The 25,981-nt window shown below is 39.7% G+C and overlaps 1 protein-coding gene across 1 annotated transcript in view; it reads left to right on the plus strand.

Annotated features, from left to right (window-relative positions):
- The window catches only part of LOC121527084 (phospholipid phosphatase-related protein type 5-like), a 135,166-nt gene that overhangs the window by 64,156 nt on the left and 45,029 nt on the right, over positions 1–25,981 (plus strand). Inside the window, exon 4 of the mRNA XM_041813771.1 lies at positions 7,800–7,932. Within this exon, the coding sequence (XP_041669705.1) occupies positions 7,800–7,932 (133 nt within the window). The remainder of the gene's footprint in view (positions 1–7,799; positions 7,933–25,981) is intronic.

Here is a 25,981-nt window from a genome sequence, read left to right on the forward strand (position 1 = left end):
ACATGAAACCGAAAGTATTTACCTCCAAACTTGGCTTTTAGAGAAAATTACTTCTCTTTTTGCTCTGTGTTCCAAAGCTGGATAGTCAGCACTCAGTAAGATTCGTGTTACATTTATCAAACTTTCCAGATGTGTAATGCAGATAAAGTAGCATCTCACTGTTATTTCAATGAATGAAATTGCAAGTTTGCTAAGCTCTCATACTTTCCCTGATTAACGCTGAAAAGTGATCGTAATGATAGCAACAATAATGATTTATAACATGAAGTTTGTTGTCTCCTGTCGTTTACTTTCCTCTCTGAGCTAGAATAAAGATCCTCAAACAGAACTATGAGGGTAGCTATTTGTCATGCTTACACATTAATACACATAGGCCAGTGCTCATTATAAACAGAATACACAAAGAAAAGAAATATTTACAGCTCACTTTTCTCTGATCCTTAGCATAGGAACATTAGTTAGAGATCCAAGCAGATCTAGCAGATCTAGATCTAGACTAGCAGATCTAGACTAATCCTATATTATGAACTTAAAGACTCACCATTTGAAATTTTAACCCATATTTTGACATTTTAAAATCAGAATTTTAAGTTTAATCTCATGTTTTTACTTGATTGACATGACAGTGACTCTTTATTTCTCATATCCGCCTTTTGAAAACATAATTTTTGTTTCTCAGTTTTTTGTTTTGAAATTTGAAGTAATTTTGACTTTTTACATAATAATTTGACCTTTAAGGTTCACAATTTTAAATTTTTAGTCATTTTTTGAATCTTATAACTTGTTATTTCAAATTTTATCTCATGTTTTGACCTTTTTAACTCCTAACTTTGAGTTTTGATCCCATATTTTGACCTTTATGACTCACAATTTAAAATTTTAACTCATATTTTGACCTTTATAATCATGATTTTGTCTTTATTTCTCATGCATTTGCCTTTTAAAAACATAATTTTTGACTTTTAATTTAGTGTTCTGACATGTTGAACTAATGTTTGACTTTTTATCTCATCTTTTGACCTTTTAGGGTTACAATTTCAAATTTTGTGTCAAATCTTAAAAAAAACATTTTTCGTCAATGCTAAGTCTTGTATTTGATCATTCATTACTGGTGAAAAAGAGGTAAGTTTATGGTTGAATGTTGACCCTGTTAGGCTCTTTGGTTAGATCTAAATTCAGAATCCGGCCTCTGCTGTGATTGAGTGTCACATCTCTGCGCTACATCCTTGATGGGAAAAAGGCCAGCTCTTTATGCAGCAAGGAGTACATCTGAAATGAAAACGAAGACGTTTCCAGGACTAATTTTTGTGGGATCAATAATTTTTCTGAAAATCAGTGATGATTGTTGCAGCTGTCAGATTAAAAAACGGACAAAAAGCTTTAATGGATCTGATCTTAAGGAAAATGTTGCTGGGAAGAGATAGCTTGACTGCTGCTTTCATGACCCAGATCTAGACTGTAATAGTGTCAGAGAACGAATGAATGAAGGAATGATGGATGGAAAAGTGTACCTCAGCAGTAAGAGTGGTGCGTTTGTGTTCCCTTTCTGTTTCTGGAGATTTCTATGAGCAGTCAGCACAGCTGTCTGAGAGACTAGGGAAGAGGAAAGCCCTATTTTTCTTTTCCTACAGTTGTCACTTAACATTTCGCTTTGTTTTCTGGAAAATGTCATCTTCTGCCCACAGATAACCTGTTTAAAAATTGAAATAAAAAACACAGGAAAGGATCTGTGCTCGCAATAAATGAACCATAAGAAAAGGAAGTGTATGTCATACGTATAGCAAATTCAGCCATGGAACCCATCACAATACTTTAACAAATTTAACAAACAAAAATCCTTTCTGTTTTAACGGTAAAGGTGAACTGAAATACACTTCTGATCTTTTCCTTAAACACTGACGTCCTCAGGGCTTGTGGGTTCTCAGTAAAGAACGGTCACTGGACTCATTTGACATTATTTTTCACCTAAAAGTTTCATGTGCTTTCTGGGAAGAGTCATCAAAGGTAAGCACACAAGCTAGATTTAAAAAAGACCTCAGGAGGGAGAAAAGAAACAGAAACGTACAGAAAGATGCCTGAGTGGTCACCTGGTTGAGCATGAAAATGGCTTTAGAATCAGAAATCAGAATTACCCAATGGCTAGACACTGTAATGGATCTCACAATGCCAGAGATTCCTTATTGCATGTTGAAGGCACAGAGCATGTAAACCTTTGGTCAGAGGAGGACAGAATCCAGCAGCTCAGTCAAAGAGAAGCTGTCAGGATGACTAAAGTCAGGGGTGTGAAACTCAATCACAGCAGGGGCTGGATTCTAAATTTAGGTCTAACCTGAGTGCATGGTTTTGGTTTTTCTTGTGTTTAATTTTGAGTTACTAAGGTTTCCTGTGCTCTTTGTGTTTGTTTCTACCTCCTGTGTTTTCCAGTTTAGTGTCTAGTTTTGAGTTATTTTGTATCCTCGTTCCCCCTTGTGTTTGTTTCCTTGGTCAGTGTTACTTGTTTTATTTTGTAGTTTTCTTCTCCTTGTGTGTGATTTCTGTTCTCTTCCTGCTCTTGTGTTCCACCCTCCTTCTGATTGCCTTCATCTGTGTCTCGTTTGCCCTCACCTGTCTCCCTGTGTCTACTCGCTCCCTGTCTATCTAGTTTCTGTGTTTCCCTGTATCTTTGTCAGCTCGTCTGTGAATCCTGTTGTGAATACCCTGTATGTGCAAACCTCTCAGTGTCTCCAGTGTTCCTTTGTTTTATCATTTGGTGAGCTTTAGGTTTTGTATTTTTGGCCTTTTTGTACATTTTGATTTTGTTAGGACCTTTGTTGTAGTTTTTGCATTTTTAGTTAATTAAAGAGTTTTTGTGCCTTTGCTTTTGGGTCCTTCCTTTTTGAGTTTTTTTTGCTATATGTCACCCTGAGAGCCTAACAGAGGCAGCATTTAACCATAAGCTGTCATTTTCGGCAGTAATGAATTATTTCTATATGAAATTGAAATTTCTATATGCAATAGAAAGTCACAATCATGCATTTAAATGGTCAAAATGTGAGTTAAAATTTTCAATTGTGAGTCTTAAAGGTCAAAATATGGGATTTGAACTTAAAGTTAAAGTTAGGAGTTAAAAAAGGCTGAAATTTAAGATAAAATTTGAAATAAAAGAAAATGTCAAAATATTAATTCAAAAGATCAAAAACGGGAAATCAAGTGTCAAAATAATGTTTTAAAAAAGCAAATATACGAAATAGAAAGTCACAGTCATGTTTCCAAGATCAATATATGAGATCAAATTCAAAATCATCTATTTAAATGGTCAAAATATGATTTAAAATTTTAAATTGTGAATCTTAAAGGTCAAAATATGGAATTAAAAGTCAAAGTTAAGAGTTTAAAAAGTCCAAATTTAAGATGCAAATTTGAAATAATGAAATAAAACACCAAAATTATGACTTCAAAAGGTATAAAGAAATTGAGTGTCAAAATAATGTTTTTAAAAGGCAAGTATATGAAATAGAAAGTCACAGTCATGTTTTGATGGTCAAATATGAAATAAAATCGGAAATCATGAGTTATAAAGTTCAAAAGTTAAAATGTAAAATTGTGAATTCAAAAGGTCAAAATATGGAATCAAAAGTCAACATTAGGAGTTGAAAATGTCAAACAAGAGACACAAATTAAAATAATGAGAATAAAAAGTGAAAGTATGACTTAAAATGTACAATTATGAACCAAAAAGTTCAAAATATGAAATAAAAAGTCTAAATCATAAGTTTAAGCCATAGTTGTGAGATGCAACATTGAACATATGAAATGAGAATCAAAAATCAAGTTATTTCCACATCCTGAATTATTTAATTATTTAAATCTTTACTTTTTCATTTTTAATGACTAAACAAGCATGTTTTAAATCATCAAGGTTGAATTTACATTTTCATACTAGAAGAACATCCACAGATCTCATTCTGCTGGGCTAGTTATAATAAACATGATATGATCTCGCTGGCCCAGTATAACTGTACCACTGTGGGCCTTGAGTTTGACATCCCTGCCTGAAGCTCACCTGGTTTAAATGTTTTTGTGATATACTCTCCATGCGCTTTTATTGTTTCTCACAGACCTTTGCATTGGATGTTTTTGTGTGTGCTTTGTGGGCTATTGTTTGATGTTTTTATTTATTTATTGTTGAGAAAAAAAAGAAACTCTTAGGAGGATATTGGAGGAGGAGGCCCAATGTTTGGGGGTTCTTGTCGTAAAATACACCATCATATAATTGTTGATTATGCGTTTTTCACTGTCAGAAAAAAATCAACAGCTCTATCATTTCTAAAAACGATCAAGTATGCCCACCTAAATAGAAAGAGATAAGTTAAACATAACTTAAATTATACTGCCAATCTAGTTTCAGTCGAATCGTTTGACTATTTTTTGCCTTTTTGAAGTTTAGTCAAAGTTTCTCTCTACCTTGTCTGCCCTCTTTCCCAGTCAGCCTGAATAAATCACCGTGGCAATGCCTGAGTGCCTAGCAGCTCTCTGGGCTTCTGCTTTGGGCCTCAATACCTACACTCTCACACACTGGCCAGCACATGTGCACAGTTGCAGTCATGCTCCGATGCACTGTGCTGTATCATCTGACAGGACTTTATGCGTCTGAAGCTTCAGCCAGCTGGAAACATTCGGACTGGGCAAGGTCGGAAGGTTGTTGGTACAAATCCCGGTGGGGAGTACCTGCAAATTAAAGATTAATCTCTCGGTGTGCCGAGTGTGAAATCAGCCAAGCACTGGAAGTGCAACGCTGGGCTCAGGAGACAAGAGGGCATGGGGCAAATCCTGAAGACAAGCGGCCACTATTGTGTTTATCATGTCCAGTTTTGGGCCTCTGGTCATGGCAGCTTACTGAGAGCACTATGAGCTTTAGCCAGCAGTGCCAGCCTAGCCTTGCAGTCTAGTCATTGTGCCTTTGTGATAGTGCAAAGGCCTGTGCAGGTCTGTTCCTGCAATTATTAGGAAATGGCCTGCTGACATGACTGCACAGGGGTTATCATCCCACTGCAGAGATACCATCTAGCCTTTTATTTCCCAGGCTTGGGAAATCCACCATATCCCCAATTTGATGAGTAAAAGCACATGTCTCACTGCTCTGCTGAGCTCAACACAGCCATGCACACACATCATACAGGTTTCCAGTGGCAACTCAAAATGAGATTTTAGCCCAACACCCCTTTCCTTTTTTGAGATAGTGCCTTTTTGCATGCAATGCATTACTGAATAAACCATGGTGGGTCTGATAATTCACTGCTGTTACGTAACTCTGCCTCTGTGCATGTTTTAGCTTTGAAGTCAGATCCTAGCTCTGCTCATTTGTATTTGAAGTCAGATCTAAGTCAGATCTCATCTCTAAACTTGTGTTGTACTTTGACAGTTCCTTTTCCTGTTAAATTTCAGCGCTGGCATGATGCATATAATGCCTTTTGATGTAACTATTCAGGGAAGCTGTGTTTTGGACAGACTCTCTAATTCACTGTGGAGAAGGTGATGCAACATAAATGTGTGATTATTTTTTAGGAGAAGGACTTTCAACATGATAAAAAGATGTTTACAAAATGTTTTATCAGTGTTTTTCCAGTGGGGATCACTCTCACTGGATCTGCAACTGCTACTAAGTAATACAGCAAAAAAAAAAAAAGTTCAGTCAGGACTACTTTGTTAAGAAACACACGATTTGTAGTTTATACATTTTCTCTTTATTAGCAGTTATTAATTTGCTTTCATTGCTGTTATTTATATTTGGTGATGGGCTTCTCTGGGATCCCCCTGCCCCTCCACAAGCTCATGTGGAAAGCAGGAACAACACACGTTCCAGCCTTCCCTGTGCCTTCAAGGAAAGCCTAAGAGGCAGGGAGAGAAGCCACAAAAACCCAGAACAGAGCACACATCAGTGGCAACAGAATGACAGTAATTAAGTCAGATAAAGCATAAAGGAGGAGCTGGGGTGGAGGAGGGTTGCAAAAAGCAGCTTGCAGAGGGAGCAGCATAGCATAGCCAGGCTTTGGTTTAAATATGGTAGCATTAATGCAGTTAACCAGTAGTGTGCTTGGAGCAAATCAGCTTAATATTAAATGCAGTTTAAAATTCTACATGGATGTAATTAAACAAGATAAACACAGGTGTTACTGCAAAAAAAGACAGGGAACATGTAGCTAGGCACAAACAATTTAAAATATGAATAGATAAGAATACAAATAAAACAGGACATATAAAGAGCTGATATCTACGGAAGAGGATTAGGGCCACTAAAAAAAAAATTAGATGTATTTTTTTTTTTTTTTTAACTTGGGAGAAAACAGTCCGAATTCTGAGAAAAAACATCAATCATCTCAAATTTTCTTTTCCAGTGGCCCTGATACTCTTCTTAGATATGGAAAAGAGTAAAGGGAACAATTTAAGACAGTAGATAATGACCTGATAGCACTCCTTTAAACATTCTGTCCATTCTGTCAAGCATTCTGAAAGGCGTGGAGTGTTAAATATGGCCCTCATGCCATTTACTCACACACACCTAAATCTAGTTGGCATTGCAGCAAATGTTGTCCTGGTGGTTGTCAATATGTCTGAGGTTACTGGTGGCTGCAGTCTGATGGAGAACAGTAGCAGGTGTAATGTGGCTGGCAGGCTGCGGAGCTGTTGGCAGTAAAATGCAGCAGCTGTTACAAACTAACACTGCACCCATTTTGGCAACACGGATCAACACAGATACATACTGAAAGACCCTTGAAATTCTCTTTTGGATGTGTAATGCTTCATAACAGCATAGTCAAACTGCCTGCATGTTTTGTTGTTTTTAGAATATTCTTCATTAAATTCCAGTTGTTTCCAGATCTAACTGGCAGTTTACTCCCTGTGTTTCTGCCCCTCTGTGTCCACCACATCTCTTTGTGTCTGTGTACTCCGCACTGATCTTCTCTGTATCCTAACGGAACTTTTTTCTGTTTCTGTGTTTCTTAGGACCATTGGGCTTATCCAATACCGTTTGGTTTAGCTTTATATTTTGCTTTGAAAACACTGCATACACAAGCTACCATTTTTAGAGCAGCGAAGAAGAACAAAAGGACCCACTGCAGTAGCAAAGAATAGTAGCTGTGTGACTGTTTTTCTCAGAATTTGATCATTAAAATGCCTTCCAGACCAGCACTTTTGTACATGACAAGAAGTGACACAGTTTATCAAAGTTAAATAACTTTTGAACCATACATCATTGTCTCTTACTTGTTTTTCCTCTTGTTCCTTCTCATTGACACTATTGATACCTTTGAATCCCCTGCAGCAGCATTTTCAGCAAGCCTGGAACTCGTGTGACTTTTGGGGACTTTGATGATTAAATCCACACCAGTAAACGTGACATTGAATGTCTTTTTATCCATTTGAATCAAGTTACAAACATTTAAAACTGCTAACTCGAATGCTGACCACCATATTGTTTATCTTTTATGAGGGTCTGTCAGCCAGTTGCAGGCTGTTGCAATTACTGCAGGATTGTTTTGGTCCTATTAGTCACATGGGTTAATTAGCATGAATCAAACCTGTAAAAAGCAAATAAATAAATGATTTGAATAAAAAACTTTGCTTCTTCTCAGATGGTACAGTTGGTTTCTCACATATGCTCTTTTACAGTCCACAGCTTTGTCTGTGCAGATGGAGTCTTCTGAGTAAACACAAGCACTCTGGGCTCTGTGACAGACTGAGAAAATGACACTGCCAACATTTGACTAACGAATCATTACTCAGCTCATCTGAAAACGTTCCCTTTCTCTTTCATTTAGATTACAATAACAGAGACGGTACTGTTCCTGGTCCAGTACACGTCCAAAGAGTTCGACCGCTCGGAGAAGACAGTGGCCACTGGAGACTGCTGTTACCTCAACCCGCTGGTGCGCAGGACCTTCCGCTTCCTTGGTAAGTCTAAGGCTGTTTGTAAAAACAGGAAATAAACAGTTCTACCATTACAGATGTTTCTATTCAAAGCAGCATCTTCTAAGGCCAGTATTTGATCAATCTGTCATTCCTAACTGCAGTTATAAGAGCTGTTTTGTAGAAAGAGTTACAGGGTTCTGGTTTTGATGTGAGCAGCAGCAACTAAAAGCCAGTGGAGGACTCTGAGCTTTGCAGTTACATGATGTTTTGGTCGGTTTGTTCTACTGCTGCATTTTGGTTCATCTGCAGAAAACTGACAGTATTTGCAGCATTCACTGCAGGAATTTTTCAACATTTTTATTACTCTGTGTTTTAAGATGAACAAAGGAGATTGCTGAATAATTTTCTTTGAGAAACATACAGTAACTATACATCCACCTCTCTGAATTAGAGACGTCTTGGTGTCGCCCATTCTCATGTAAGCTTAAGAGATGTTGATGAACAAATTACAAGGAGAGTAGATGGTACTTTTAATGCTTAAAACTGGAATCAGATGATAAAAATTACATAACATCAAGTTTTTTTGAAAAAAAAATTATCATTGGGAGGATTGTTCGATAAAATTTGAATTATGTTCTAACGGTTGATAACTTCAAAATTATACTGACTATCATTCACATCGACTATTAAGGAAAATCAGACAAATATTGTTTGCATTATTATTCTGGAACACAGTGCAGAATGTTTTATTTAGAGCCTGCTGGTTTCATGCATAAATATCCTTACAAATCATTCAGTTTTATTCTTTCCTGTGTCAGAGGTGAAAATAATGTCAAATACATAAAGCATTAACACCTTGTAATCCTAATAAGCATGCGTTTAGCTGCCTAATGATCAGCTAATCTCATAGGTATTCTCCCCTCAGATGCTCATGGTAACCCTTATAAATGTCAGAAGATGATGCTAATGTGACTTTTTCTTTTATGCACACAGTTTCTTCATACAGTTATGACAGGCAGTTCAGATGCAGCAAGATTGCAATCATGTATTGAATCCCCTCCATGCTTCCTGCAGAAATGCACTCTCAGACACCCTCCCAGTCTCCTAGTCCGTCAAACATAAACATTGCAGCTCAGCATTGGCCTCACCTTGCCCTCTGCCATGCTTAAGTGAGAGCAGGAGATAAGGCAGCAGAAGAGGATTATTACCTAGATCCCTTAGGGGGTAATCCACTTGGTGCCCCAGCTTTACCTTCACATTTACACATACTGCATGCCATTCACGATGCTCGTTAATGTTAACAGGCCTCTCATTCCAGGCTAAAGCTCCTTTCATCCCTAAGAGACTCTGGAATTAGTTATCATGTATTATACCCTGGCACAGTGTTATATCTGAATAAGGCTTAAGCCGTAGTGTTAATTGATGTCAGTTCCAAAGAGCATTGTGTGATGCCTTATCTTTGAAAATTATCAACCCTCTTCAAAGCAAAGGAAGCAGGATAAACACTTTCAGCTGGGTTGTCTTTGCATCATTGTATTTTGACACATGCAGTCACCAAGCACACATCAGTAACAATCCCACGGAAACACAAGACAAACACCTGAGTCACTTCACCTTTTAGCTCAGTGACAGTTTGAACATCACAAGATCGCAGTCGGTTGCTCAAATGCCCTAATCAAAGCAAACAAACAAAAAAAAACCTGTCATTAGAAAACTTTTAGTTAGGTCTTTCAGATTTTATCCATGTGTCCTGTATGTCTCTGCCTTATCCTGCTTTATAATAGTCCTGTATAAAATGTATCTGATCTGTTTTAACTGCTCTCATGTCAGACGGAAAGCATGAATTATCTCCATATCATGAATAACATCTGTTAAGCAAAGTAGGTGTGTGCAGTAGGATGATCTTAGATTGTGAAGGATTAGAATAAGTTAATGATCTGCCAAAGTAGAGGGATCTTAATTCAAGGTTCGAGGTTCAAGGTTGTCTTAATTTGCCCCGTAAAGGGCAACTTGTTTTGCAGTCAGCAGTGACACATCGTAGGCCTCATACACAGCAAAAACTGGAGCGCTGAATTCTTTCAGAGTTGATTTTAACCTCCAACATTTAATTTTAACTAGATGTATTTAAATATATTTAAATATGCTTGTTTTACAGTGATGTTTCTGGTGGAATATTGATGTTTTTTATCTTAAACACTTCTGCACCTTGAGTGAAGTTATCCACTGAGTTACTGATGTCCCACCAGTGGCATAGGCGGTGATAAGCTGAATCTCTTAAGCATTTACTCCATTCTTACAGGAAAACACCTGGCTTTGCCACAGGTGTCAAATACAAATATTCACTCTCCAGTAATTATGAAAAGCACATTAAAGTTTCCAACCAGAAAGCCACTGTTTAAGTGCAACACTGAACTGAAATAACTAGTCTGAATGAGAATTGTTCTGATTCCGATACCAGTATCGGAAATCCATATACCCAACACCTTGGTATTGGAATTGTATCGGGAAGGAGTAAATGGTATCAGAACATCCCTAGTTTTCTCTGCCAAAGCCCGCAGACCTGAACAGCTGTTCAGATACGCTGAGGCGGAAGAGCATGGTAACCGAAGCTTGCATTACAAAATAGTGCCAAACACAGCGGCATTTAGGGTGAAAAAAATGAACGCTAGAAAAATGCTCGATATAGCGTACAATTGAGCCAGCATTTTTACCTTAAACTTGTTCAGTCACATGGAGAAATTATAACCATCAATGGCGCTATATAGGCTAGATTCTCAAAGCAATTTTATTATTAAAGGGCAAACACACACTGAAATCTCTGGAGGCTAATGGCAAAGTATCTCATTCAAAAGATATCTAAATGTCCCTTTTGAAATTTCTTGCAGCCCACCCTTATTTGAGCATGCCTTCCCTTGTTCTGCTTTTAAATAGCTGAACTGGTTAGAATCAGCTCAGCACACATGCTCAGCACCAAAATATGAATTTACTGTATACTGATAAAATAAAGGCCAGAGATGATCGAGCTTGGGTGGTAATGACCTCAGAAATGTATTTTGCCTCATACTGTCTGTCATTTTGTAAACAGTTCATTAAATGAGAGAATTCAGTTCTGGATTTCAGAGAAATCTCACACCTCTCATTTCTGACAGTTTACTGTGCAAAAAGTGGTATTAGTTTTTTTTCCAGTTCAGGTCTACAAAAAGCATGTAAGAACCTGCATCAAGCTAACAAAAATCAATTCAGATCTGGTAGTTTCTATTGATAAAACAACAAACTTTTCCTTCTCTCACAGCCACATCACAGTTAATTTATCTGTTCTGTTTCAGACACTCATTACAGACACGCAGATAAGCTTTGATCTCCAGACAGTGTCTTGGACTTGTTATTCTGCTCTGTTTGTGCATCACAATGGAGCAGGATTCATGGCTCAACATGAAAAAAACACCCTGTCAGTCCCTCAAAAGAATTTTACACCATTTTTACAAAAACAGATTTAAAATAATGGATTATTCCAAACCCGACAGGGCAAAAGGCAATTATTTCAAAAGTTTGTACAAGTAACGTTGTCATGTCAGATGACAGCACCACAAAGACAGCACCCTGAAGAGAAGGCTGGGAGTCAAACCGAGAGATCAGAAGAGATCAGAGACACAGAAGTCAGCAGAAGCACATCTAATCCCCTTGTTTTAATTGTTGCAGCTGGTGGGGCCTGCTTTGATATCAGCACTGGGAGAGGAGAGACTTTACGATACAGATTGAGGCAATGATGTAAGCCAGGTCTGGACCTTGGCGTGTTAGCATTTATTTCTGTTCTCAAAATGATCACAGTCAGCGGCGCTCTCCTTTATTTCAATGCATAACAAGCAGTGACAAGTGTGTTACTGTGGTCTCTGCAATTTCTGTCAAATAAAATGGTTGAATCAGTTCTCTATCCATTCTGGATATGAAATTAGCCTATTTGCCATTCTTACCAGTTCATCATCAAAAGTTTAATAAATTCAGTGATGTTTTTCAAGAATGTTACTTTGAAAAAAAAGATATGGTTATAAGGATGTCTGTACTGCCAAATGCTGCTGAATCATAAGAACTCTTATAGTCCACGATTTATGGCTTATTTGTTGACACTAAAATAGAGTTAAAACACACAGGTTCAGAGAAGACACACATTGGTTAATAAAAATTGTTTACAATGCAGGGAAAGACATGTTTGGTGCCGGGATTAGGCAGTATCTATCCTACTAAAATATTTCAATCAAAAATTCAGCTGCAAGTTTACTGTTGTCTATGGCAGTGGCTCTCAACATAGGTCAGGACCAACTAGGATCACGAGACACAGGAAGGGGGTCCCCAGTTTCCTTTCAAAACACAAAGAATATTTTAAATGATTTTTAATTGTATATTTTACCCATTTTTGTGAAAAAAATATGCATACAGTAACTGAATATAAAATAAAAACATGGTCATTTGAAACACTTGGCTTGTTTAGCAACTGAACTGGACATCTCCCACAAGTCTCACCACTGTGTGCCTGGCACACCCTTCAGTCGGAAAACTCTGAGTCACACTGAGGGATTACATACCTTATCTTGCTTGTGAATGTCTTAGGATTTCCAAGAAGAATCTAGAAGACATAGCTTGAAAATAACATCTGTCTACTTTACGTAATGCCTGCCAGACCGGAGTGAAACTGTGAAGTTCATTCGTAAGTCTTCTTAAAAATGGGGATGCCAGGAGCTTGTTGACATCGCACCTGCTTTCAGGGATTTGTAGGAGAGCAGAATGCCTGCATAATGCTCAGCTTTCACAAATCCAGATGCAAGCAATTTTCCTCTGCAATGAGGGATGGTGTTCGGTATTTGAGCAACTCAGGATAAAGTGGCCAAGATGATCACTTCTGGGTCTTTTGACTTCTACTGTTGTGTATTAGAACATCTTTTTTTAAGTAATGGTGGGCATAACTACAAAAATAAACCTTTTTTAAGGGCATTACAAGGTACTTATCAATAAAAAGTTTACCATCTGCAATAGACTGCTGTTTTGGTCTTTATTCATGGTTCAAAGTGTAAGCTATGCAGTAAATTTTTCCATCATTTACAATTTCATCCTCTCACCTTGCCTTTGCCCTGAAAGCAAGGTTCAAGTTAGTTCTGCGTGCACTTTTAGAGCTGATGTCTTTGTCTTCTGTTGTAACAGCGAGAGTTGGAGGAAGTGCTTCTGCTCTTTAAACACTCACGGCTCACTGAAGCAAACTGCATAACTGCTTCAGCATTTGCTTTTCCATAGCATCATCAGCTAATGGGTCCATGGTGAGCTGCCAGTGCCACTTTACAGCAACATTATCTGCAACAGTAGTCCCGAAATTACAAAGCAGTGTTTAACATACACAATATGGAAATCCTATTTCATCCAGAATGTCGGCCTGCATTTTAAACGGTGTGTTTGATCCATGCCTATTGATAACTACTTTTGGCAGGCTTGTTTGCACAGCAAGGGAGCACAGATGAATGAATCCAGCGGAGACTGCTGTGCTGAGTTGAGTGATTGGGGTTGCCGTGAACCGCTGGGCTTCCTTTGTGAGGCTGAGTGCTGTTGCTCGCCTCCCTCTCTCTGAGCCTGGGAGCCAAAGACCTCCTTAGTTGATTTGACTTAAATGTGGAGGGATTTGTGTGTGAGAGATCAGAGGGCATTAGGGTTTTAGAGCTGGAGAAGAGCACTGTGACTGGCCTACACTGTAGGGCTCAACTACACCTGCTGGCAAAGCAACACTGGAGCTGCATGCTTCTTCCTGTACATGAGAACACATGGCAAAGTGATCCCTGAGCATGCTGAGTCTGCACATCAGCAGCCTGAAATTCATGCATGTGATGCAGCATCTGTCATGCCTGAATAAAGCAGGTATATCATTTTGTAAGGCAGTTTTTGAGTGCATGTATTTCCTAAATCAGTAGTTTGTTCTAGTGCCAGTTATGAGTCAGAAAGTATCTGTCATAGGTCTGCTGCATATCCAAATGCTCAAGAGCCATTTCTAACATTAACAGGACACATTTGGCCAAATTACCTGAATTTACATTAATTATTCATTGATTATTCAAATTGAGTTTGTCTTGATATTGGCAAAAAATGAAATAAAAACTAAAACACTCAATAATGTGTGCAATTAAACTGGACAATATTAGGATTTGCAATTACATAATACACAGTGCATTCACTTCCTTTAGTTTTGTCATGTTGCAGCCCGATGCTACAATAATTTTAATCCATGTTTTCTCTCGTTAATCTACACTCACTACCCAATCATGAAAAGTAAAAACAGAATTTTTGATTTTATTTTAAACTTACAAAAAAATTAATCTGAAATATCACACAGACACATCTGGATTTTCTGCCATTCTTCTTTGCAAATCCTCTCAAGCTCAGTCAGGTTGGATGGGGACCATTGGAGGGCAGACATTTTCAGGTCTCTCCAGAGATGTTCTATTGGGTTCAAGTCAGGGCTCTGGTTGGCCCACTCTAGGACAGTCACAGAGTTGTCCTCAAGCTACTCTTGATTTGTTTTGGCTGTGTGCTACAGGTGAATCTTCAGCCCTGCCTGAAGTTCTGAGTGCTGTGGAACAGGTTTTCATCGAGGATGTCTCTGTACTTTGCTCCATTCAGCTTTCCCTCAACCCTGAACAGTCTCCCAGTCCCTGCTGCTGAAAAACACCCACACAACACGATGCTGCCACCAGCATGCTTCACTGTTGGGATGGTATTGAGCAGGTGGTGAGTGGTGACTGGTTTCCTTCACACGTAATGTTTAGAATTGTGGCCAAACCGTTTAATCTTGATTTCACCAGACCAGAGAATCTTGTTTCTCATAGTCTGAGAGTCCTTTGGATGTTTTTTCCAAACTCTAAGTGGGCTGTCATGCAATTTGCACTGAGGAGAGGCACTCTGCTATACAGCCCAGATTGGAGAAGAGCTACATTGACAGTTGTCCTTCTGGAACTTTGTCCCATCTCCACACAGGATCTCTGGAGCTCAGTCAGAGTGACCATTTTTTGGTCACCTCTTTTACTAAGGCCCCTTTCCCCCGATTGCTTAGTTTGGCTGCATGACCAGCTCTTGGAAGAGTCCTGGTTGTGCCAAACTTCTTCAGTTTGATTAATGAAGGCCACTGTACTCTTGGGAACCTTCAGTGCAACAAAAATTTGTAGCCTTCCCCAAATTTTGGTCTTGCATCAATCTGAGCTCTGCAGGCGGTTCCTTTGACTCCATGGCTTTGATTCAGCTCTGATATGCATTGTCAGTTGTGAGGCCTTGTATAGAGAGCTGTGTGTCTTTCTAAATCATGTCTAATTAATTTAATTTACCACAGGTAAACTTCAATCAACGTGTAGAAACATCTCAGCATAGATGCAGAGAAATGTGAGGCATCTGAGCTAAATTTTGAGTGTTGTTGAAAAGGGTCTGAAATACTTTTGTCAATGTGATGTTCAGTTTTTTAATATTCATGCATTTGCAAACATTTCTAAAATTCTGTTTTCCCTTTGTCATCATGGGGTATTGAGTGTAGATTAATGAGAATATAAATGATTTTTTTCAACTGGCATCAGGCTGCAAAATAACAAAATTGAACAAAGGGGGTCTGAATACTCTGAATGCACGGACTCTTCTCACAGCAACTTTACATGCTTTGTATAATTCTGCTGCTTTTGTTTTTCTAATATTTTTATTGAGTCAAGATCAGCATCATGCAGCAGCATTTCCCCCTTCTTCCACAAACACTCTTAAAGCTTACAGCCATTTCCATAAATATATCCCCTGCCAAACCATCCCATGGGCCTCTTACATCATAGCATAATCAGGTAGAACTACAAATAAGTGGAATGAAATGTAACACTGATATGAAGAATAAATATATATAAATACAAATAATCATTGCAGAAGTAAGAGAGAGAGAGAGAGAGAGAGAGAGAAGAGCAAGAGAGAGAGAGAGAGAGACAAAATTTCAATTTCATATACTCTATAAGGGGCATCACTCAAATCACAAAATCTCTTCCAGCTGTGCACTTCCAATGCCTGAGCCCGCAGTCCTTTATAAAACCCCTGACATGTTATCTCAGTACCTAGGTGTTAAAAGCTCCTTCCATGTCAAAGATAAATGGCATAGTGACTTGTGTGACAAGCTCAGTAAATACGTCACATCCAAACAGATGGGACGGCAGATAGGAAAATAAACAGCTGTGTTTCATGCACATCTGCGTCCATCTCATGCTGACAGGATGCCTCTATGTGTCTACTCGCACGAGATGTTCATTCCTTTTTTCACAGCCCTGACCTATGGATGAAATACTTCATCTACCAGTCTTGACTTTCTTATAATATAAAATCAAGTTTTAAAGATTTAAATCTAAGCCATCTTTGTCAATACTGGTCTCACTCACTGATGTTATCAGAGCTGGACAGGGATGTTTTACAGTCAGTGTCAGTCACCAAATGAGTAGGGCAGGCAGATCTGTCAGGAAGTATTGACTTCACCATCCTCAGAGCTGTCAGATTCTTTGCTATGGCCACATATAAAGCAGAAGATGAACTCTGCTTTTTTTTGCAAATCTCCTGATGTCACATCTAAAGCTCCCACTATGTGCATCCGTCCTGTTTTGGATGCCCAAGACTCAGTTACTTGTCAGGGGAGATTTTTGCCCATGTTGTTAGCCTGTCATTGGTTTTGCCTTGTTAAACAGCTCACTACTAACCACAGTAAGTCTAGCTGGCATAGTAATGCAGGTTTGGCTAAATGGAAGTATTCAAATCCTGTCCTTGGTAATGTGTGCCAATTTAACATGTGAACTAATCCATTCCAAGAAAACATCTTTTGCACTCATCTTAAAGCGGTATTTTTAAATATCCTATCAAAATTGTATCACTCTTTTTCTAGAAAATACCTGTGACATCTGTATTTGAAATGCAACAAGCCATGAAACCCATAAGACATACTGTATAGAGACAAAAAAACAGGCCCGCTCACGCTCACACCTATTGCACATTTAGAGTGATCAATCAGCCTAACAAGCATGTCTTTGATTGTGGGAGGAAGCCCAGAGTACCCGTAGAGAACCTGTAGCATGCATGGGGTGAACATGCATACTCAGCGTAGAAAGGCCCTGACTGAGAGGCAAAACAATTGGACTTTGTTACACACCCAAGGACACATAAGATGATACACTTGCTCCATGATCCCCGATCAAAGTAAGCTCTCTTTAAAGCATTTCCATGCTCATATTAAGATGATAAAGGAGATATAGGTGCTGCGTAAACATGTTTGAATATTGGTCTGTCTCCACGTAGCCAGCATCACACGGCATCTAAAGACAACTTCAATGCTACCCTCATCATGTTCGAGGCCAAGTACCACATATATGCACCAGCGCGCAGAGATGCTGAGCCATCATGTTGTTATTTGGGGAAAAAAAGCCCCTTTCCATGTAAATTGGCATTATTGCCCAGCATAAACAGAGTAAAGATTAGTCTACTGCCTGCTAGAGCCGATGGAAGCACGCTGCCGTTTTCATGGCGCTCAAACTTTCCAGAGATCAGGAAACAATTTCACTTATGGGTAACGTTGTAATAAATGCTGTGTAAATAAGGCCAGAAAATATTACTTTGACACTGCTATTACTCTGCCATAACCAGGAGTTAAATCAATCTGAGACTTTCAGCTGCTTTTTTCATCCATAAGTGGCACTGTTACGCACGACAAGGATGAGGTTTTCTTAGGGTTTCCTTCATTCAGAGAGGAAACTTAATCAGTGTGGTGCTTAAGTGAACATATTAACATGACCTTTAATGAACTACACTGTCTGTTATTCTGAATATTTAACATGGATTGTCAGAATCTGTGCAGGATGCAGGCAGGACACAGGGCTGAAAGTAACGGCACGTGTTGCGGTAGCAGGCGGTAATGGTCAGAAATCCATCAGGATGAAGGAAAGAGTCCTATGCAGGGCTGTATTCATGGTAACAATTATTTCGAGGATCGTCAAGGTCCAAATGATGCTTAACTTCAGATGAATGTGTGCAAAGAAGACAGCTGGTGACCTTTATCTGAAATCCTCATAGTCACTCAAACCTAGCTGTGAAATTGTTCCGGTCTTCTGACCTCATTTCTACAAGGCTTTTATTATCCTGAATAAATGTGTTTTTCTTAGTGTTGTTTGGGCCCTCTGTTTGTGGCACATGAATTTATCTTCAGAGAAGTTCAATCCCCTTTGGGACTAAACAAGAAGGCACAAACAGTCTTCATTTGAACTGTGGCCTTGTTGTTCTCCTCTGATCATGAGCTAGCATAGGTGGTTAAAAGTTAAACAATCACGAGGTTTTCAGCATGCAGGGAAAGAGTTAGAGTCAACTGCTTATGTCTGGGAGTACTGAATATGTGATGGGATGCTTTTGTTTTTTTCCTTTCCTGCCCACTCACTCCTCTGACTCTTTCTGTGCTCTGTCGCAGTGTCTGGCGTGATTATAGGATTTGATTTGCTGAGGATTCTTCTTATTCTAGTCTGCTGAAGACATGCAGCTTCATTTTCAAGCAGTAAGCAATGAAACATGACTTTCAACACAAAAACACAAAGTTATGGTAATCCAAATGATTAGTAACTTGTATCCTGGGGAAATAAATCAGCAACTACAGCTGTCAAAAAATGTCAGGGCATTGAGATGTCCCATGTCTTATGAAATTTAATTGGGTAGAGGTTTAAAAGGCATCAGGATCATGAGAAGCTGTCTTTCAGCCACGATGCTCTGCTGTTTCCTGCAGCTGTCATGCAGAAGCTGAATTATTTCAGCTTAGCTGCTCACAGATCCTGGCTTTTGTGTTTTCTTGCCTCTCTATGCTAAAGTCAGTGTGCCAGTGTTTGCACGTGACATATCCCATGTGCATGCTCGAGGTCTGTATATTTGTTTCTGTGTGAACCCAACTGTGCATATTCATGCACATCAGCCTGTATGCTTGCACATGTTTGTTGCCAGAATTTACATCTGCTGGTGAGCAGCACAACACCACATCAGCCTGGCCATCTCGCAGCTCAAGAGTCCTCCCCTCTCACTCAGGCCTGGCGTTGCTTTGCATAATGACTCACAGAGCCGCGCAGTTAGGGAAAGATTAAATTTAGAACACAGCCGAGGGTCGTGATGCTCTCTTACACTTGACTTCAACAGTGTGTTTTTACCTTCATGGGTTTTAGGACTTTGTTGGTTGAGCTTGATATTTGGGGCGTTCATGTTCAGCTGCCTGTTTCAGTGACATTATGAAAAGTTCAGATAACATGAATGTTTCAAAGGATGAGAGGCAGCCATTTGAGACAAAAAGCACTGTTCTTTTACAAAGTTTTAAAGTGAAGTAGTACTTTGGAGAATACTTTTTCCTCTCAGGGAAATGTACTCTGTATTTACCCTTAGAAAAGTCTGTTTTTTAAGTTTTAAATTTGTACCTGTTTGTAGATGGGGCTTAACCAAAACATGCTGAAAAGCAAAATAAAGCATGCAATTAATCCATCCATCCATCCATTTTCTTCCACTCATCCGGGGCCAGGTCACAGTGGCAGCAGGCTAACTAAGCCCACTTGGACATCTCTCTACCTAGCGACATTTTCTAGCTCTTCTGAGGCGCTCTCAGGCCGAGCCCTGAGATACTTTAACTCCCTCACTTGGGAGAAAGACGCTCTCCTCAACTGGAGGGTGCAATCACCGTTTTCCAGTAGAGAAACATGTCCTTGGACTTTGAGGGGCTGACCCTCATCCTGACTGCTTCACACTCAGCCAAAAAACACAGCTGCTGAGGATCCCTAGCTGAAGAAGCCAACATCTTGAAATCCCTCCAGATTTCCAGACTCTTCACTCTATCTCTAAGGCTGAGCCTTAGGGTGAGGAGCCTTAGCCCTCCTGCGAACCTGCAATCTTAATATTCCGGCCATTACCTGAAGCTCATGACCATAGGTAAGGGTATGAATGAAGATCTACAGGTTTTGATAGGCTCAGTTCCTTCCTCAGCCCGATACAATGTCTGCAATACGTCCGATGCCAAATATAGACACCACAATCAGCATAGCAGAACGGGCCTGCCTTAATCTCTCTCTCCACCTCTCAGCAGTAACGTTTCATAATCTATGTCACACTTCTCTGTCAGTTACAGCATCGTCTCCAGAGAATGCAGTGTTGCTGATGTTGAAGTGTTTCGGGGCTGCTGAATGCAGCACAGCTCTGCTCTGACAGTCTTATTCTACACAATAGAACAAAAAACTCTCTTTCAGTCCTCTGGTTGAGTTTGTCCTCCCTCCAAGGTTGCATTGCACCATGGGCACACTTTGAACATGTTCTAAAAATTAGCTCTCAGAGTGGTAATCCTCGGCCTCCTCAGTGTGTTTTTCTTTTTTCTTTCCATCTTTCATGCTGCAACATTCACGGCTGTTGCTGTGTTGTTGCCTGTGGCAGACTTTCCCCCTGATGTGTTTATATATTTATCAACTTATTCTAAACTAACTCAACAATGCATCTTGTCTAAACATCACATCTGCACTTGAAAAATATGGATATGCTGTATATACACTCATCTTCCACTTTATTAGGTACACCTTGCTAGTACTGGGATGGACCCCCTTTTGCCTGTAGGACTGCCTTAATACTTAATGGCATAGTTACAACAAGGTGTTGGAAACATTCCTCAAAGATTTTATTCCATATTGACATGATAGCATCACACAGTTGCTGCATATTTGTCAGCTGCACATCCATGATGCAACTCTCCCGTTCCACCACATCCCAAAGGTGCTCTACTGGATCTATCTGGTGACTGTGGAGGCCATTGGAGTACAGTGAATTTGTTGTCTCATGGTGCATTACCCTGCTGGGAGTAGCCGTCAGAAGATGGATACACTGTGGTCATAAAGGGATGGACATGATCAGCAACATTACTCAGGCAGGCTGTGGTATTTAAATGATGCTTAGTTAGTACAAAGGGGCCTAAAGTGTGCCAAGAGCATATCTCCCACACTATTACACCACCACCATCCTGAACCATTGGAAGGCCGGATGGATCCATGCTTTCATGTTGTTAACTCCAAATTCTGATGCTACCATCTGAATGTTGCAGCGGAAATCAAGACTCATCAGACCAGGCAACGTTTTCCAATCTTCTATTGTCTAATTCTGGTGAGCCTGTGTGAACTGTAGCCCCAGTTTCCTGTTCTTAGCTGACTGGAGTGGTGCCCGTGCTGGTCTGCTGCTGCTGTAGACCATCTGCTTCAAGGTTCCATGTGCTGTGCATTCAGAGATGATACTCTGCATACCTTGGTTGTAACGAAGGGCTATTTGAGTTACTGTTGCCTTTGTATCATCTCCAACCAGTCTGCCCATTCTTGTCTGACCGCTGACATCATCAAGGCATCGTCGTCCACACAACTGTCGCTCACCAGATATTTTTTCTTTTTCGGATCGTTCCCTGTAAGCCCTAGACATGGTTGTGTGTGAAAATCCCAGTAGATCAGCAGTTTCGGAAATACTCAGACCAGCCCGTCTGGCAACAACCATGCCACATTCAAAGTCACTTAAACGCCCTTTCTTCCCTTGTCTGATGCTCGGTTTGTACTTCAGCAAATCATTTTGACCACGTCTGAATGCCTAAATGCATTAAGTTCCTGCCATGTGATTGGCCAATTAGCTCTTTGTGTTAAAAAGCAATTGAACATGTGTACCTAATAAAGTGGCCGGTGAATGTATGTTATACTGTAAATATGTTCACTTTAATCTGTAACAAAAATAAATCATTGACCCATGGAAAACAGGCTGATGTGCTTTAATAATGAAGAACGATCTCTATCAAAAATGTAATGGACAACTTTTATACTCATTGATTTAAAGCAGCATCAGAGTTCAGAATTACTAGCAGAATTACTCTGACAGATCTAAATGTGCAGAAAAAAGCATGACTCAGTGTGCCTTATTTCATTTCTAACATTAGATTGAAAATATTCTGACAGTTGAGGTATGATTTGAATATAAAGCTGCTGCTCAGTATGACTGTAAGGACTAAAATATACTGTTTTGCCGGGATTGTGGAGGGACCAAATTATTTTGCAACATATTCTACTGACAGTTTTGCTGTGAATAAAAGAGGCTGTGCATGATTTTTAGAAACATCTATCATTCATTTCTCCATTCACTCTACTTTTAGTTTATTTAAACCTTTATATTTCCGAGATGCACAATATTTGAGGAGTCAGTTGTTGACTGTTGTCAGATGTTGAAGTTTTGAATGAGCTGAACAAGAGAAGAATGATGCCTAACCTGTTTGGTTAGACTTTGTACACTGAGACTGTTTCTTTGGCTTTCTTTCCCCATACAGTCGTATGTTTTACTTTTCATGTTTGAACACCGATACCAAAATCTTTGTCCATCATTATTTTTTCAGAATAGGTTCAATGTTTTTTCTTGCATTTGTCCAAGGTATTTAAATGAGTGGTTGATTATTCAGAACAGAGTCTGCAGCTCCATTCTCACTCACTTTCTCTATTTTTGTCTCTCCTTCTCCCCCCACTCTGAAACTTTATTTTAATCGAGAGGCGTCTGGCTGCAGACATCTGTGGTGGGGCATTTTGGGCTCATCTGTTGCATTTTTAATTTGATCCCCCTCCCCCTTACCCCAAGCCTAACCTTTAGGGCTCGGATGTCTAAGCCCAACCCTCTTTGGGTTTTCCTTAGTCTGTGGTGTGCCAATTTAATCTGTCTACTGTAAATTTTGCTCTTGTGAAAATTAACCACTAACCTCTAACAACGAGTGGAAAATATACGTCATTCTGGTTCCAGGTTGGGTAATGCACGTCACTTTTCGCCCCAAAGTCGAGGTCTGCAGCCAGATGAGCCCAAAACGCCCCACCATAGAGGTTTGCAGCCAGATCCTCTTGCTTTAAACACCTGATTTGTAACAATATTATATATTTCGGCCATGGAACAGAACAGATAAAGACCAAAGTTTACACTGACAGCAACATAACGAAGACTGAGTTGAATAGCTGTGCTCCAACCTGGCGTAGTGCTATATCATATGAACCAATGAAAGCCTCTTTCAGGATGCATGGACCCAGCGTGTTTTTTCAAGGAAAGTGAATACAAAAAAAATGCATTAGACTCAGTGTGCACGGTATGAGTGTGTGATGTTTTTTTCAGGGCATTAGATACCCCGAAAAAAATGCATCTGAAAATTACAGACTCAGTGTGCAAAGACCTTTTGTGCAGTTGGTTTGTGCAGATGTGAAAGCTGTTATTGAATGTAGGCCAAACAAGTGTACCAAGGAAGTGTGAAAAGGTGGGCTTCAGTTCACTTCTATTCAGACTGAGATTTGGTGAATAAACCTCGATCTGGACTAACTCAGGAAACTTTAAGCATTTTGAATGAGCCCAGCCAGATAAAAGCAGTTAAGATGTCATCATGCACCAAACTCAGTGGTGATTCCTTTAAATCATCTTGTTGTCGTCATTGTGAGAATTATTTAAGATCAATTTGGGACTATTTATTTATTTATTTATTTTTATCCCTGCTTGAAGTATCAAAGTTGTATACTTCTATTCTTAATGTCTGTATTCATTCTGATCTGAGAGCATTCATCCCACATTTTGTTCGGCTTGTAAATCTCTGAATACAAATGCAGACCAAAGTTGATGTAATATTGCAACAGTGGTCCATTTGTCCATGATTCAGACCAGAGCAAACCAATCATACATCCTGCGTCATAATCAGCTGTTTGAAGTTTAACATTTAAGAGCTCCTTCAGTGATTTAGAGCTACTTCATAAAAGGAGGACTAAAGGAAGACATTAAAAAAAAGCTTCTGCATTACATTTCAGATTCAGAGCTAGAGCTCTGCATAATCCCGGATCTAATGCTGCAGATATTACTGCCTATTAATTTTCAGAGACATAAAAACTTCAGGAATCCCCTTCTTCGATCTTATATCAACTTACATTCCTGTATTTGTATCTCCACCCACATAGATAGCATTCTTTCTATGAAGTATAGGCTTACATGTTTCTTATGATTTTTATGGTAAATGTCAACCTGGCTCACACTCCACACACTTGGTTTCCTTTTTTAAACTGGTCTGAATGTAGATCAATGCAAGGGCCACTGTAAAATAGATGTCCATTGTCTAAAAATCACAAAGAAACACTGAAATAGTCATAATTTCTAATACATTAATCCCTGAGGATGCTTTTATTTTGTGACTGATGTGTTTTCATCCTCCTCATGCTACAGCTGCTCAGTGGGTGGCCTCTCATTATACATGTCCTTATTGTTGCCAGCACAGAAGAATCCTGCACTGGCTCATTCATATCAATATTGAAGGGGTAATTGGTGTGAGGATGCCCAGTGGCTGAGCTTATCAGGAGTCTGAATTGCTAATGGGGAAGAGACTGCTTTTGCTGTGGTGCAGCTGTTAAACATGTGCTTGAAAACGACAACAGAGAGTAATAATAAAAATCAACAGAGGCTTAATCATCTGGAAGGTTTTGGCTGTGTTTTAATTAGCTGCTCAGATGGGATTAGATACTGACTACATTATGTTTATTGCACTGCTAACATGGATGCTAAATTATGTGATCCCATTATGAGGTACACTATATGGACAAAAGAATCGGACAAAGAATTCAGGTGTTTCAATTAGACCCACAGGTGTATAAAAGTCAAGCATCTAGCTATGCAGTCTTCATTTAAAAACATTTGTGATGCAAAATGGGTCGTTCTGAAGCTCAGTTACTTTAAGTCTAGTACTGTGTGGATGCAATTGCAATAGGACTGCTAATAAATATTCCTGCTGGATATTCCACCGTCAACTGTATGTGGTATTATTGGAAAGTGGAAGCGTTTAGGAACAACAGCAACTCAGGCACCAACTGGAGGACCATGTAAAACCACAGAGTGGGGTCAACAACTGCTAAGGTGCATGCAGCGTAAAAATGACTAACGCTCTGTTGATTCCATAGCTTAAGAGTTCTGAACTTCTACTGGCATTAATGTAAACAAAAACTGTGCGGTGTGAGCTTCATGGAATTAATTTTCATTGTGGAGCTGCATGCAAGCCTCACATCACCAAATCCAGTGCCAAGTTTTAGATGGAGTGGTGTAAAGCACAAAGACGCTGGACTGTGGACCAGTGGAAACATGTTCTGTGGAGTGGTGAATCATGCTTCTCTGATGGGCGAGCCTGGGTTTGACGGACAGCGGCAAACTGTTTGGTTGAGGGATAATGGTGCGGCTGGTTTTAACGGTTAGGGCTAGGCCAATTTAAGGCCAAACTTAATGCTTCATAATACCTAGACATTTTGGATCATGCTTTTTTTTTCCAACTGTGTGGCAATAGTTTTGGGAAGGCCCTTTTCTATTCCAACAGGACTGTGCCCCAGTGCACAAAGCAAGGACAATAAAGACATAGGTTGATGAGTTCAGTGTGGAAGAACTTCACTGGCCTGCACAGAGCCCTAACTTCAAAACCATCGAGCACCTTTGGGATGATCTGTAACAGGAAAAACGAGTCAGGCCTTCTCGTCTAACATCAGTGCCTGACCTCATACATGCTACAGCAGTGGCTCCCAAACCTTATTTCCTTTGAGCCCCCCTACTTTTATCTAGGAAAACTTGTATCTATATGAATTGTCCCGTTACATCTGATGTCAGATCAAAGATGTTTGTCACGCGTAATTGAAACTCAACCTGATGGCAGCTGGGTGTGATAAAAACTAGCGAGTTCACATCTCTCAGCTAACCACAAACAGCCACGGCATCCGATACGGAGTGAAATTGGCACTGCGCCTTGCCCGCAGTGCATTTAAAGGCGAGGAGAGGTGTTCATTTGATTGGTGAAGATTACACTTGGCTGTGTTAAACCCACTCACGCCTTCTCTCCTCCCTCTTTGCAACTTGTGCCGGTGGGAGGGACGGAGGTGGGATTGCACCGTGCTGCTCCGGACTGCGCCGTGCACGAAAATTGCAAAATGCCCTGGACACAACATGTTGGCGCGGCGCAGGCACGGCTCATGGCAGGTGCGCCGCGCCTGCGCCT

Source organism: Cheilinus undulatus, linkage group 19, assembly GCF_018320785.1.
Source record: "Cheilinus undulatus linkage group 19, ASM1832078v1, whole genome shotgun sequence".
Lineage (NCBI taxonomy): Eukaryota > Metazoa > Chordata > Actinopteri > Labriformes > Labridae > Cheilinus > Cheilinus undulatus.